This window comes from Hyla sarda, chromosome 3, assembly GCF_029499605.1.
Source record: "Hyla sarda isolate aHylSar1 chromosome 3, aHylSar1.hap1, whole genome shotgun sequence".
Lineage (NCBI taxonomy): Eukaryota > Metazoa > Chordata > Amphibia > Anura > Hylidae > Hyla > Hyla sarda.
Window position 1 is genome coordinate 318,229,503 of NC_079191.1, and position 16,417 is coordinate 318,245,919.

The 16,417-nt window shown below is 44.1% G+C and overlaps 1 protein-coding gene across 1 annotated transcript in view; it reads left to right on the forward strand.

Moving 5' to 3' along the window:
* The window catches only part of LOC130362524 (kinesin-like protein KIF28), a 157,841-nt gene that overhangs the window by 51,846 nt on the left and 89,578 nt on the right, over positions 1 to 16,417 (forward strand). The window contains exon 7 of the mRNA XM_056567162.1: positions 15,384 to 15,538. Coding sequence (XP_056423137.1) covers positions 15,384 to 15,538 — 155 coding nt within the window. The remainder of the gene's footprint in view (positions 1 to 15,383; positions 15,539 to 16,417) is intronic.

The window sequence follows — 16,417 nt, forward strand, 5'->3', positions numbered from 1 at the left end:
CCACTCCATGATGCTGGTTAATGTGATTAGCCACTGATGTATAACACCACTGTCACGATTCGGCTACGGGTTGTGGATCCGCTGTGTCAGCGAGGGATTGGCGTGGACCGTGCTAGTGGACCGGTTCTAAGAGGCTACTGGTTTTCACCAGAGCCCGCCGCAAAGCGGGATGGTCTTGCTGCGGCAGTAGAAACCAGGTCGTATCCACTAGCAACGGCTCAACCTCGCTGACTGCTGAGAAGGCGTGGGACAGAAGGACTAGGCAGAGGCAAGGTCAGACGTAGCAGAAGGTCGGGGGCAGGCGGCAAGGTTCGTAGTCAGGATGGATAGCAGAAGTTCAGGTACACAGGCTTTGGACACACTAAACGCTTTCACTGGCACAAGGCAACAAGATCCGGCAAGGGAGTGCAAGGGAGGAGATCAGATATAGCCAGGGAGCAGATGGAAGCCAATTAAGCTAATTGGGCCAGGCACCAATCATTGGTGCACTGGCCCTTTAAGTCTCAGAGAGCTGGCGCGCGCGCGCCCTAGAGAGCGGAGCCGCGCGCGCCAGCACAAGACAGCAGGGGACCGGACCGGGACGGGTAAGTGACCTGGGATGCGATTCGCGAGCGGGCGCGTCCCGCTGTGCGAATCGCATCCCCGACGGCCATGACAGTGCAGCGCTCCCGGTCAGCGGGACTGACCGGGGCGCTGCAGGGAGAAAGACGCCGTGAGCGCTCCGGGGAGGAGCGGGGACCCGGAGCGCTAGGCGTAACAGTACCCCCCCCCCTTAGGTCTCCCCTTTTTTTTGTCCGGTAACTGCCTCCCCTGGGATGAGGACACCGGGAAGGAATGGAGGGTTTCCTCAACGGCAGGCAGTGCAGCAGGAGTTGGAATGGGGAGGGAGGGCAGAGGGTGAAGCTTGGCACGGGGCAGGGTGACACAAGGACGGGAGCCATGAGGAGGCACAGAGGCTTGCCTGACGGGACTGGGAGGGGGGGAGAGGCACTTCCTAAGGCAGGCAGAGTCCCAGTTCTTGATCTCCCCGGTGGTCCAATCAAGGGTGGGAGAATGAAGCCGGAGCCACGGCAGACCGAGGAGGACCTCAGAGGTACAGTTGGGGAGAACGAAGAGCTCAATCCTTTCGTGGTGGGGTCCAATACACAACAGGAGGGGTTCTGTGCGGTAACGCACGGTGCAATCCAGTCTGACTCCATTGACCGCGGAAATGTAGAGCGGCTTGACGAGACGGGTCACCGGGATGCGGAATTTATTAACAAATGACTCCAAAATAAAATTCCCAGAGGCACCAGAGTCCAAGCAGGCCACGGCTGAGAGGGAGGAGTTGGCTGAAGGAGAAATCCGCACGGGCACCGTGAGACGTGGAGAAGCAGACTTGGAACCAAGAGACGCCACACCCACGTGAGCTGGGTGCGTGCGTGCGTTTCCCAGACGTGGAGGACGGATAGGGCAATCCACCAAGAAATGCTCGGTACTGGCACAGTAAAGACAGAGATTTTCTTCCCTACGGCGATTCCTCTCTTCCTGGGTCAGGCGAGACCGATCCACTTGCATGGCCTCCTCGGCGGGAGGCCCAGGCGTAGACTGCAAAGGATGCTGTGGGAGAGGTGCCCAGAGATCTAAGTCTTTTTCCTGGCGGAGCTCTTGGTGTCGCTCAGAAAAACGCATGTCAATGCGGGTAGCCAAATGGATGAGTTCTTGGAGGTTGGCAGGAATCTCTCGTGCGGCCAGCACATCCTTGATGCGACTGGATAGGCCTTTTTTAAAGGTCGCGCAGAGAGCCTCGTTATTCCATGATAACTCGGAAGCAAGAGTACGAAATTGGATGGCGTACTCGCCCACTGAAGAATTATCCTGGACCAGGTTCAACAGGGCAGTCTCGGCAGAAGAAGCTCGGGCTGGCTCCTCGAAGACACTCCGGACTTCAGCGAAGAAGGCCTGGACTGAGGCTGTGGCAGGATCATTGCGGTCCCAGAGCGGTGTGGCCCAAGACAAGGCCTTTCCTGAGAGAAGGCTTACTACAAACGCCACCTTAGACCGTTCTGTAGGAAACAAGTCCGACAACATCTCCATATGCAGGGAACACTGAGACAAAAATCCACGGCAGAGTTTAGAGTCCCCATCAAATTTGTCCGGCAGGGACAAGCGGAGGCTAGGAGCGGCCACTCGCTGCGGAGGAGGTGCAGGAGCTGGCGGAGGAGATGGTTGCTGCTGTAGCAGAGGCAGAAGTTGCTGTAACATGGCGGTCAACTGCGACAGCTGCTGTCCTTGTTGGGCAATCTGCTGCGATTGCTGAGCGACCACCGTGGGAAGATCAGCGAGACTTGGCAGCGGCACCTCAGCGGGATCCATGGCCGGATCTACTGTCACGATTCGGCTACGGGTTGTGGATCCGCTGTGTCAGCGAGGGATTGGCGTGGACCGTGCTAGTGGACCGGTTCTAAGAGGCTACTGGTTTTCACCAGAGCCCGCCGCAAAGCGGGATGGTCTTGCTGCGGCAGTAGCAACCAGGTCGTATCCACTAGCAATGGCTCAACCTCGCTGACTGCTGAGAAGGCGTGGGACAGAAGGACTAGGCAGAGGCAAGGTCAGACGTAGCAGAAGGTCGGGGGCAGGCGGCAAGGTTCGTAGTCAGGATGGATAGCAGAAGTTCAGGTACACAGGCTTTGGACACACTAAACGCTTTCACTGGCACAAGGCAACAAGATCCGACAAGGGAGTGCAAGGGAGGAGATCAGATATAGCCAGGGAGCAGATGGAAGCCAATTAAGCTAATTGGGCCAGGCACCAATCATTGGTGCACTGGCCCTTTAAGTCTCAGAGAGCTGGCGCGCGCGCGCCCTAGAGAGTGGAGCCGCGCGCGCCAGCACAAGACAGCAGGGGACCGGGACGGGTAAGTGACCTGGGATGCGATTCGCGAGCGGGCGCGTAACGCTGTGCGAATCGCATCCCCGACGGCCATGACAGTGTAGCGCTCCCGGTCAGCGGGACTGACCGGGGCGCTGCAGGGAGAAAGACGCCGTGAGCGCTCCGGGGAGGAGCGGGGACCCGGAGCGCTAGGCGTAACAACCACCAATGTGTTAGAGAATTCTCAGTCGTAATTCTCAAATTGTTTTGCCAACATAACAGAGGGGACAGAACAGAATGCAAGATAGATTATTGCTCTACTCAAGCAATTAATAAAGTGACGTATCTGAAAAGTCCCACATCTGTGGCAGCCCTTTATTGGTTGGCTCCTCCCAAGCCAGGTACTTTAGATGGGGTCAGTTTGGGTAACGTGGCTGTGCACTAATTAGACACCAAGATGGAAGGTAATTTGAGGTACCGCTCCAACCACCCCCTCAAGATCGTTATCTAACTGTAAAATCTCCCAATGTTTATATATTACTGATCTCACTTGTTGGGCTGCTCTATCATAGGTACCGATGATTCTAATCTGGTTTGCACTTTCCTGACCTTGCCTGGGAACCAGCAGACTGTCTTGACATCCCTTTGAGCTGACTCTCAATTGCTCAGGTTTTTTTGCCAATAATTTTAGGCTATAATTTTACTGTATTCAATGATATTGGGATATTATCCTGTAGTAGTGTGTTTCTTAATGTATTTTGTTGACACTTCACTAGAACTTTTGTTTGAGCAGTTTTTATAAATCATTAAAAGTTTTTATGCACTTTTCTTGACACCTTAGTCGGTGTTCTTTTCTTTGGTAATTTTGATGCTTGAAAAGATTTGTCGCCTAGCGTGGCCTCTCATGTGACCATACACTAATTACATGAAAAACATAATTTATGTACGGCCATGCTTCAGTTGTCCGAACAAAAAATTATTCGTTGTATCAGAAATGATGATAAAAACAATCATCAGGAGACTAACATGCTAGAAAAATACTTGCCGATTTTGCTAGCTGATTCTGAAATTAAAGGTGTGATTACAGAGTGTCCATCAGTAACCAACCGTAGTGTTAAAAACCTTGGAGAGCATCTAGTAAAGAGCCACTTTGTTGAGAACGTACAGGCTAACTGGTTGAAATCTCCAGTGGTCGGTTCATTCCCATGCAGGAGATGTACTTTCTGCAAATATATGTCACAGACAAAACAATTCATAAATCCCGAGGATTTCTTCAATTGCCAAACAACCGAAGTGGTATGCATAGCTAAGGTTGGATGTCCAAAGCTTTATATCGGAAAAATGGCTCAACAACTCTATATCTAATCTAAACAGATTAGTACCATTAATACCAGAGGTGACACTCCTCTGGCGAAACATACAGTCAGGTCCATAAATATTGAGACATCAACACAATTCTAACATTTTTGGCTTTATACACCACCACAATGGATTTGAAAAGAAACTAACAAGATGTGCTTTAACTCCAGACTGTCAGCTTTAATTTGAGGGTATTTACATCCAAATCAGGTGAACGGTATAGGAATTACAACAGTTTGCATATGTGCATCCCACTTTCTAAGGGACCAAATGTAATGGGACAATTGGCTTCTCAGCTGTTCCATGGCCAGGTGTGTTTCATTCCCTCATTATCCCAATTACAATGAGCAGATAAAAGGTCCAGAGTTTATTTCAAGTGTGCTATTTGCATTTGGAATCTGTTGCTGTCAACTCTCAAGATGAGATCCACAGAGCTGTCACTATAAGTGAAGCAAGCCATCATTAGGCTGAAAATACAAAACAAACCCCTCAGAGAGAGAGCCAAAACATTAGGCGTGGCCAATACAACTGTTTGGAACATTCTTAAAAAGAAGGAACGCATCGGTGAGCTCAGCAACACCAAACGACCCGGAAGACCAAGGAAAACAACTGTGGAGGATGACCAAAGAATTATTTCCCTGGGGAAGAAAACCCCCTTCACAACAGTAGGCCAGATCAAAAACACTCTCCAGGAGGTAGGTGTATGTGTGTCAAAGTCAACAATCAAGAGAAGACTTGACCAGAGTGAATACAGAGGGTTCACCACAAGATGGGAACCATTGGTGAGCCTCAAAAACAGGAAGGCCAGATTAGAGTTTGCCAAACGACATCTAATAAAGCCTTCACAGTTCTGGAACAACATCCTATGGACAGATGAGACCAAGATCAACTTGTACCAGAATGATGGGAAGAGAAGAGTATGGAGAAAGAAAGGAACTGCTCATGATCCTAAGCATACCACCTCATCAGTGAAGCATGTTGGTGGTAGTGTCATAGCGTGGGCATGTATGGCTGCCAATGGAACTGGTTCTCTTGTATTTATTGATGATGTGACTGCTGACAAAAGCAGCAAGATGAATTCTGAAGTGTTTCGGGCAATATTATCTGCTCATATTCAGCAGAACTCGTTGGACGGTGCAGATGGACAATGACCCAAAACATACTGCAAAAGAACCAAAGAGTTTATTAACCCCTTAACGACAATGGGCGTAAATGTACGTCATGGTGCCGTGGTACTTAACTCACTATGACGTACATTTACGCGCAGCCACGACCGTCATGTGCGGCAGGTCCCGGCTGCTATCAGCAGCCAGGGACCCACCGGTAATGGCGAACTTTTACGATCGCGCAGATGTCCGCCATTAACCCCTCAGATGCCGTGATCAATACAGATCTTTGAATGAATGATCGGATCGCCCGCAGCGCTGCCACAGGGATCTGATCATCCAGCATGGCAGCCGGAGGTTCCCTCACCTGGCTCCGGCTGTCTCCCGGGGTCTTCTGCTTTGGTCTGAGATCGAGCAGACCAAAGCAGAAGATCACCGATAATACTGATCAGTGCTATGTCCTATACATAGCACTGAACAGTATTAGCAATTAAATGATTGCTATAAATAGTTCCCTATGGGGACTATTAAAGTGTAAAAAAAAAAAAAAATTGAAAAATCCCCTCCCCCAATAAAAAGTAAAACATCCTTTTTTCACGTTTTACCCCCAAAAAAGCATAAAAAAATAATTAATACACATATTTGATATCACCGTGTGCATAAAAGTCTGAACTATTAAAATATATTGTTAATTATCCCGTACGGTGAACAGCAGAAACGTAAAAGAAAAAACAAAATTGTGGCTTTATTGTCACATTTTATTCCAAATTTTTTTTATAAAAAGTAAAACCTAAGCAATAGTGGCACTGATAAAAACTACAGATCATGGCACAAAAAATGAGCCCTCATACCGCCCCATGTATGGAAAAATAATTACATAATTACATAATTAAAATAATACAATTATAGAAAAGCATATAACATGGGTATCATTTTAATTGTATTGACCCACAGAATAAAGAAAACATGTAATTTTTACCGGAAAGTGTACAGCGTGAAAACAAAACCTTCCAAAATTTGCTAAGTTGCGGTTTTCTTTTACATTTCCCCACATAAATAATATTTGTTTGGTTGCGTCGTAAATCTTTGGTAAAATAAGTGATGTCATTACAAAGTACAATTGGTGACGGAAAAAACAAGCCCTCATATGGGTCTATGGATGGAAATATAAGAGAGTTATGATTTTTAGAAGTCAAGGAGTAAAAAGCGAAAATGCTAAATTGAAATTGGTCTGGTCCTTAAGGCCAAAATGGGCCTGGTCCTTAGGGGGTTAAGGGAAATAAGTGGAATGTTATGCAATTGCCAAGTCAATCACCTGACCTGAATCCGAATGAGCATGCATTTCAGTTTCTGAAGACAAAACTGAAGGGAAAATGCCGCAAGAACAAGCAGGAACTGACAGTTGCAATAGGGGCCTGACAGAGCATCATCTGGGATGAAACCCAGTGTCTGGTGATGTCTATGCGTTCCAGACTTCAGGCTGTAATTAACTGAAAAGGATTTAAAACCAAGTATTAAAAAATGGAAAGTTTGATTTATGATTATTATTCTGTCCCATTACTTTTGGTCCCCTAACAAGTGGGAGGCACATATGCAAACTGTTGAAATTTCTACACCATTCATCTGATTTGGATGTAGATACCCTCAAATCTGCCAGTTAAAGCACATCTTGTTTGTTTCATTTAAAATCCATTGTGGTGGTGTATAGTGACAAAAATGTTAGAATTGTGTCTATGTCCCAATATTTATGGACCTGACTGTATATGGGAATTTCATAATGGAGATCTTCCTGAATTACAATTCTGAGGTTTTATCAAACAAAAATTGGGCCCTAGAAAGGGAGACCTTGACAATAAACTGTTATGGATTAAGGCCAAATGCATTTAAAAATTACAAAGTTTAAATCTTAAGGGACTAAATGAGTGTTTTACATTCTCTTCTCTTCATTTTTATGATCCCTCCCTGCCTTTCCTTGGCTTCTTTGATTTCTACTGATTCACTACACAAATCAATTCTTATCTCTAATGTTTAATGTGAATGCACCACTTAGCCATCTAGTAGGTGATGTGTTCCTTCCTCTTCATAATATCTTCTTAACAATATCTGGCCATAATGTTACCGAGTAATGTCAATTACTTATTTCAATGAAATAAATTAATGATTGTGGATATAATATAGCAGCATCAGGAACATCTTTGGATTATGATGAGTCTTAGTATTTCCAATAATGACAGTAGTCATGTTGTTACTGAATAAGTCTTCTTTATTATTAGTTTACATGATCTGACTGTAATTTCATTCTCACTGTGACAGTCATATACATATATTTACCTGTGTGACCTCAATAAGTTATAAGGATGAGTTGATCCATCATCAAACAAGCATAGTCATTTGGAAACATCATGAGGTTTTTGTTAATCTGATAGCAATCAAGGTTTTACTTTTTCATCAATACAGAATAAATATACAATTTCATCGCTTTATCTATACTAATCATGATTATATATATATATATATTTCATATGTATACACACATAATATACTAGAATTAATCAAAACTATGCGCTTTCACCCGTACCTTTCTTTTTCCTACTGAGAGCATCATATATGGTTTAATTCTCCAGTGAGCATAAACTAAGTCTGTGCACAGCATGCCTTGATGCCTATTGAGGAGCATATGCACGATATGGGTGCCTCTACAGACTAAGGCTACATTCACACTGCCGTTTGTCTCCAGCAGTGTGAAGCCCGTTTGCGAATAATGGGAGAAAAAATAGTTCAGGAACATGTAGGAGGAAGTCCGGTCAGCGCTCCTGTAATAGAAAAGTATGTGACGCTTCCCACTGGCTATTTGTTATCAAGACCCTGATAGGTGAAGCGGATGTTCTGCATCATTTACATAGGTTACTATTGACTGAGAGATATAAACTGTGTGACATGCTAGGGATACTAATGGCCAAGCAATGTAGTGATGTAATATAGGGAGGTTATGAAACCTCCTTTTGGTGTTTTTTGCACATTATAGCCTCGTAGTCTCTTGACAAAGCCATTGACGTGGCAAAACATTGAGGGTGGGCTCTGTGCATTGTTTTTAACATAAAAGTGAGAGCAGTATCCGACCATTGGGAAATTTAGGGTTTTAGTGACCACCTCTGGTATATTGACACGATAATGCCCTCCAACCATAGGTCTCTTTAGTGTGTATATTGCATAAAAAATTATTCCCCCTGTGTTTTCATACAGTAATCATGTCCATGTGCCTCTTTACTTAAATGATTCCCCCCCCCAATGCCTCTATACAGCTGTATTAATGCTCCCTGCGCCCCCGTATGGAAATAATGCCCCCTCTGCATCTATACAGTAATAATGTCCCTGTGCCTCCACACGTAATAATTTCTCCCATGTCTCTACTCAGTAGCACTGTTCCCCTGAGCAACCATACAGTAATAATGCACCCTGTGCCCTCCTACAGTATGAGTGCTCCCATACAGTAGTAATGTCCCCTGTGCCTCTATGCAGTAATACAATCCACCTGCACACCATACATTAATAATGCAATGGTGTCCGCTCACCTCCGGAGCCGAATCTCTGACACACCTGTGCTATCACGGACCCGCCGGTCCCGCCCCGGCTTCAACAGCGTATAGAAGGAAGGATTGTCCGGCACCAGGTATGCTCTAAAAGATTTCTTTTATTCAAGCCGTAGCAAGGAAGCAAACATCACAGGACTGTAGTAATCTGACGCGTTTCGCTCTCTCTTGAGCTTAAACGTAGACTAAATTCAACAGACCAACATGCAGTTTAAAAATAAGACTCAATGGTCACATGATAAAATACCTGACGTAGGTAGTGATTATAAAGACCCGGCATGGATATCATCTGTTAGTATTACAGAGTGGATTGGATCCTGTCATTAGTGCGTTATTCGCTGTGTGTCTGTCCTATGAGTGTGAATGTTCTCCAACACTAAGTGTGAAACCGACAAATATGCACAAATAAACCACAGTGTGTTGGAATAGTATATGTATAAACCGATAATAAAATAAAATGGTTTATCTTCATATTTGAATAACTCAAAAGAGCTCAAAAAAGCTGCATACATGGAAATATACGTGTCATAATTACATACGTTGAATGGGTCATGACATGTTAGGTGTCACACATGCACGGATAAATAATACAAAAGAATAAGCAATTTCTTTATGTGTGTAATTCATGTAACCTACATGCATGTATACATATACTAAAAGATGATATCTGCATCATTAGTTGCTGGATGTACATAAATAAATTGTAACAAAAATACATTATAACATTGCACAATTTTCTCTGTTTTGATATGCATGTATATCGGTTGCACATCAATACCATAATTTGCAGTAACCGCACTCTAATAGGCATCTAGACACACTAGGTGGAATCACCTTCCCAACCCTCCCACTAAGAGGAATCATTGGTCTACCAAAATAAAACATAAAACATGATATGATAAGGGGCTGTGGTGCTCGGGGCGCTCGGAGCATCTGGGGAGGCATATAAAGCTAGACAATATTCTTATGTACAGGTCATAATTAAATCTAGGCGTTTGTTCATTCCCCGCGGGTATCTGGTATCCAAAAGGAAAATCCAATATGTCTCTCTATTGAAGAGGCGTTTTCTCACATCCCCTCCTCTAATACCTATCTTAACCCTTTCTACACCAGACACCCGCAGGGAATCCAACTCCCCCGCGTGTACATCCCGAAAGTGGCGTGACAACATGGAAATGCCTACTCCTTCACTCCTGCTGTCGGAGATATGTCTCCTAATTCTTGTTTTGAGGGTATTGGTAGTGCACCCTACATATTGCATGTTACACTTGGTACACGTGGCTACATAAACTAGCATTGTAGTATTGCAGTTGATGTATTCACGTAATTGATATGTTTTATTATTTACACAAGATATTATCTCTTTGGAGTGATGCATGTATTTGCATGTAATACATCGACTATGTCCACAACCCCAATTGCCTACAATGTCCAACCAATTACCATGTTTAATTTTGTTCTTTGTACTGTATTCTCCTTTTTTAGAGTTAAAAAGACTTGGTGATAGGGAGGAGCCCAATGAGGGTGCTTTTCTAGAGACCGCCATAATGCCCTCTTTAACTACCTCCCTCAATATTGGGTCCCCCTCTAAGACTGGTGTATACTTATGAATAATATTTTTGATTAGGCCAAATTGCGCACTGTATGTGGTAACAAAAACTGATCTTTTTTGTTTATTTTTGGTATTTTGTGGACTGTCAGTCCTTTTTCTTTTTCCAGTATATTGGATCAGTTGCTCTCTATTAATGTTTTCTACTCTTTCCTGAGCTTTGTTAAGACAGTCTTCTGTATAGCCCCTTCTGACAAATCTGCTTTTAAGCTCTCCTATCTCTTTTTCCCATTGTACAGGATCAGAGCAGTTTCTCTTGGTTCTGCACATCTCCCCAAAGGGGATATTCTGGACCACATGCTTTGGGTGGCAGGAGGATGCCATAAGGACTGAGTTTGTCGCCGTCTCTTTTCTATAGGGGACGACAACAATCTTAGATTCTCTGCTAGATAGGGAGATGTCCAAAAAATTGACTGAGGTAATGCTAAACTGTGCTGTAAATTTCAGATTCAAATGATTATTATTGATATAAGAAATAAACTCAAGAAAACGACATTCTGTGCTCCCCCAAATAATCAATAAATCATCTATGTAACGCCCTATCCAGCAGATATCCTCAAAGAAAGGGTTACTGGGTGTAAAGAAGAATTGCTGCTCCCAATAAAACATGAAAATGTTAGCGAAGGAGGGTGAATATTTGGCACCCATGGACGCTCCCCGGGTCTGAAGGAAGAAATCGCCATCAAACATGAAATAATTGTGCTGCAACAAGAATTCAGTAACCATGACGATAAATTCCTTCAGACCCGGGGAGTAACCACTGTACTGATCCAAATGACATGCCAGGGCAGTGAGACCCGCATCCCATGGGATAGATGGATATAAACCCACTACATCACAGGTGGCCCAAGACATATGTTCACCCCACTCTTTCTGATCTAGAATATTAATAACATGTTTAGTGTCTTGTAAAAAAGTGGGCGTGATTTTAGTGAGGGGTTGCAGATAGTGGTCCACCCACTCCCCAAGGCGCTCAGTGACCGATCCTATACCTGCCACAATCGGTCTAAGGGGAGGTGGAAAAACCCCTTTATGCACCTTGGGGAGTGAGTGAAACACAGGAACTACTGGGGCCTCTACATAGAGATATTCTGCCAACTTGCTACTGAGAACACCCATAGCAACTCCCTCTTCCAGAACTCTTTTTAACTTAGTTTGGATTGTTTTTGTTGGATCGTTATTGAGTTTCCTATAGGTGTCACCGTCTGAGAGGAGCTCTACGTTTAACCGTTTATATAGATCAGAGTCAAGCACTGTCACATTACCCCCCTTATCTGCATTACGTATGACAATATAGTTGTTCTCGCTCAATTGTTTTAGTGCCATCCTTTCTCCTTTATTCAAGTTATCGGATGTATGTTTTGACACTATTTTATCATGCAAGTGCACAAGGTCCCTCTCCACCAACTCCTGGAATCTATCCAGGGCCTCCGGACGGGAGGCCACAGGATAGAACCCAGGGTTGGCGGAGTGGAACGGAACATCCAATTCGTCATTAACCACATAATTTTCACATTGCAAACTGCGCAGGTGAACCATATTCATCTGATCTCTAAAGTCCATACTCGTACATAAGTCCACCTGTTGTAATGGTGAAGGAGGCACTTCCGAACTTGCTAGCTGATTATCATCTTCTAATGAAAAAAAGTGTCTCTGTAATGTTAAACCACGTGTAAGTCTATTGACATCCAACAAGGTGTTAAATAGATTAAATGTACAAGTAGGTACAAAGTTCAGTCCTTTGCTCAGCAGGGTAATTTGGGGAGTAGTGAGGGTACATGCAGATAAATTAATTACTGTGCTCACCTCGGAGTGAGGAGTGACCTCAAGGCGTATCTCTTGCCTCCGATGTCGGCGGCCGGCCCTCCTGGTTTTTCGTCTCCTTTTTGGCCCCATCGGTTTTTTGGAGCCGCACTTTGTTCCATGTTTCTATTCACATTGGGATCCGTATTCATTGCTGAAGATCCCACGTGTTGTGGGCCTCCTGTTTCAGAAAAGCTCACTCTTCTGGGGGATCTTGAGCTTGGTCTGCGTCTGCGCCTGGATTTGGAGCGTGGAGTGCGCAAGATGGATTTCGGGGTGTCACCTTGCGCCTCTCTATGAAGGCGGTTGATGTGCAACCGATATACATGCATATCAAAACAGAGAAAATTGTGCAATGTTATAATGTATTTTTGTTACAATTTATTTATGTACATCCAGCAACTAATGATGCAGATATCATCTTTTAGTATATGTATACATGCATGTAGGTTACATGAATTACACACATAAAGAAATTGCTTATTCTTTTGTATTATTTATCCGTGCATGTGTGACACCTAACATGTCATGACCCATTCAACGTATGTAATTATGACACGTATATTTCCATGTATGCAGCTTTTTTGAGCTCTTTTGAGTTATTCAAATATGAAGATAAACCATTTTATTTTATTATCGGTTTATACATATACTATTCCAACACACTGTGGTTTATTTGTGCATATTTGTCGGTTTCACACTTAGTGTTGGAGAACATTCACACTCATAGGACAGACACACAGCGAATAACGCACTAATGACAGGATCCAATCCACTCTGTAATACTAACAGATGATATCCATGCCGGGTCTTTATAATCACTACCTACGTCAGGTATTTTATCATGTGACCATTGAGTCTTATTTTTAAACTGCATGTTGGTCTGTTGAATTTAGTCTACGTTTAAGCTCAAGAGAGAGCGAAACGCGTCAGATTACTACAGTCCTGTGATGTTTGCTTCCTTGCTACGGCTTGAATAAAAGAAATCTTTTAGAGCATACCTGGTGCCGGACAATCCTTCCTTCTATACATTAATAATGTCTCCAATGCCTCATACAAAAATAAGGTTCCCCTGTGCCCCATACAGTAATAATGCCCCCTGTGCCCCATGTAGTTATAATGCCCCTATGCCTCTTATAGTAATAATGCTCTAATGTGCCCCTAGACAGTAATAATACCCCCTGTCCCCCTAGCCAGTAATAATTGTGCCTTTGCCCCCTGTCTTCATGCATCCTGAGCCTGCCTGTCTCCTCTAGCTAGTCCACTCTGCCATAAGGATAAATGGAAGCTTTTCTCTTACTGCCCATAAATGTCCTGTACTCTGTACTCAGGGCTGCCACCTAAAAGTAATCTCCCTCTCACCACCATCAGCAGCAACTACAGTGCCCTGCTTAAAACAAAGCTGCTTTTGTAATGCCTTGTTGTACCCCTTGTTGTCATCCTGTTGCTTTTTTGCTATCTGCTTACATAGCACTATGCAAAGCCAGTAAATCAATAACTCCCTTCTTCTCCACAGGCTATCTATAGTTGTTTGTGCTGTAAGCTACACCTAAGCCCAATGCCAGCCTCTTCAGCCTTGTTCAGTTCAGTCCAGATCTCACAGTAGAGCACTATGCCATGGCATAGCAGAGTAGGTGCTGTCCTCTGACTGGCCAGTGAAGTAAAGGAAAATAAGTTCAGGTGTGAGTACTGCTGGCAGACATCCCAGCTATGGCCCTCCCCTCTAAAATGGAGAGAAAGAGAAATAGTTGTGCACCATGGTGGGGGGGGGGGGGGGGGGCTAAGGGACACAATTACAGTAAGAACCCCAAATCACTTTGCCATCACACTCATTTTTGTTTGTTTAAAAAAAAGAGAATTTAAAGTGCAGGTACGTTTAAGGGTAGGGGCACAGGTCACCTTGTGTCCACTTGTAGCAGCAATTAACTCACGGACATCGTGGTCCCTCCTCTGCTCCCTCGGCTAGGCAGAGAGCGGGCGCGATGTCTGGAAAAAAACTGTGCATGCGCATGCAGTTTACGGGCACAGACAGGAGGATCACTCTAGGGTCGGTCATTAGCGGATCTGCAGCTTAAAATATGCTGCAGATCTGTTACGTGTGACTCTGTCAGCCTGCCCTGCATGATTGATGTATAGCGCTCTGTGCAGGATAACAAACAGTTTAATATCTGGTTCCCAAGATGAATGAAGCTGCTATCTCTTTTCAGTTTTGCCTCATATGAGCCACAGGGACAGGTTTTCCAGTCAGGTGCAATGACATATCATTGAGACCAACAGTGTAGGGATCACATTGCTGCAGCTCATAGACTGCAGGCCTGAAGTGAGTACAGTCTATGAGAATGAATGGAGGAACAGAATGCTGACAGCAAAGGGTCCCCCAAAGATCTGGAGCACAAGAATTAAAATCCAGAGATGGGTGTTCTGGATACCCAGTGCTACAGACACTCCTCACTCTAGATCAAATGTTAAAGGAAAATGGTCACCCATTCACCCTCACTATAACCCGATACACCGGGTTATAGTGCGGGTAAATAGGAGAACGATGTGGGGTCTCGGACTACTATACCTACCTGCGGTCTGGAGCCCTGATCCCCCGAAGGTTCCCCTCTTCGTGTGCTGACTTGCGCTTTGAGGCGGGCCCGCCGGCTAGATTTAAATATTCATAAGCGCTGGTCACGTGAGTGCTCAGTAGGCACGAGCTCTTACGTGACCAGTGCTTATGAATATTTAAAACTAGCCGGCGTGCCCGCCTCAAAGCGCAAGTCAGCGCTGGAAGAAGGGGACCTTCGGGGGATCAGGGCTCCGGACTGCAGGTAGGTATAGCAGTCTGATACCCTGCATCGGTCTCCTGTTTACCCGCACTATAACCCGCTGTATCGGGTTATAGTGCGGATGAATGGGTGACCGTTTTCCTTTAAGATTTCCAATTTCTAAAATATTTTTGTTTTCTAAAGCACTATTCTGTTTGTCTTTTCATAGTTTTTTTTTTTTTCAGGATTATATTAATAAACAATCAGCTACTAACTTTCTGTTTTCTTTAGCGCTACTCTGTTTTTCCTTTCTTAGATTTTTTTAGAGGATGATATTACTAAACAATCAGTTATTAACTTGGTGGATCTTGCCGGGAGTGAAAGACAAAAATCATCTGGTTCTGAAGGAGATCGCCTAAGAGAAGGAGCTTGTGTGAATCTCAGCTTAACAACCCTTGGGAATGTAATCAGGTACAGCAAGGGGTCTCTAAAAGAAACATAAACATAGAAATTGCGAGAGAGACCAATACAGAACACAGGAATGGGAGCATGACTAGATAATGTTATGCAGGGAAGAGAGCACAAACTGTGTGCATGTATTCTGAGCCTGCCTGTCTCCTCTATAGGGAACACCCTGTGCCATCTAACATTTTAAATGACAAGGAGGAGTCATTTCCCCTAATATCTGCAGCTCATAGCTGAAATATTCTCTTCAACCCTTTACTCATGACAAATAGCCATGCCGCACCAAATTAATGATTAATTCACATCTACAATATGTCTACTTTATGTTCCCATTATTTGATAAACATTCTTTTATTTCTTTAGAATGTTAGAGGGTTTATATGTTTAGTAGCAATTTTCCAGATTTTCAAGAAAATTGATAAATCAGATTTTTTAGGGACTAGTTCAGTTCTGAATTGGAATTGAGGGGCCTGTATGTTACCCCCATAAATCACCCCATTTTATAAACTGCACCCCTTAAAGTAGTCAGAATGACATTAAAGAAATTTATTAACCCTTTAGGCGTTTCACAGAAATAAAAGCAAAGTGGAGGCGGAATTTTAACATTTTATTTTTTGTCGATTTTTCATTTTAATCCATATTTTCTATAACACAGTAGGTGTTGACATAGAAATAAAACTCAAAATTTATTCCCTGAATTCTGAGGTACTTAAAAATATCCCATATGTGGCCTTTGTGCGCTACTTGTCTCTCACACAGGCCTCAGACATGAAGACGTGCTGTGTGGATTTTGGGGCATCCTTTTAGTTTAGGATATTTTGTTGGCATCATGTAAAATTACAGGGGCCTTGGGGTGCAACAATATTTTTGGGAGACAAGTTGACG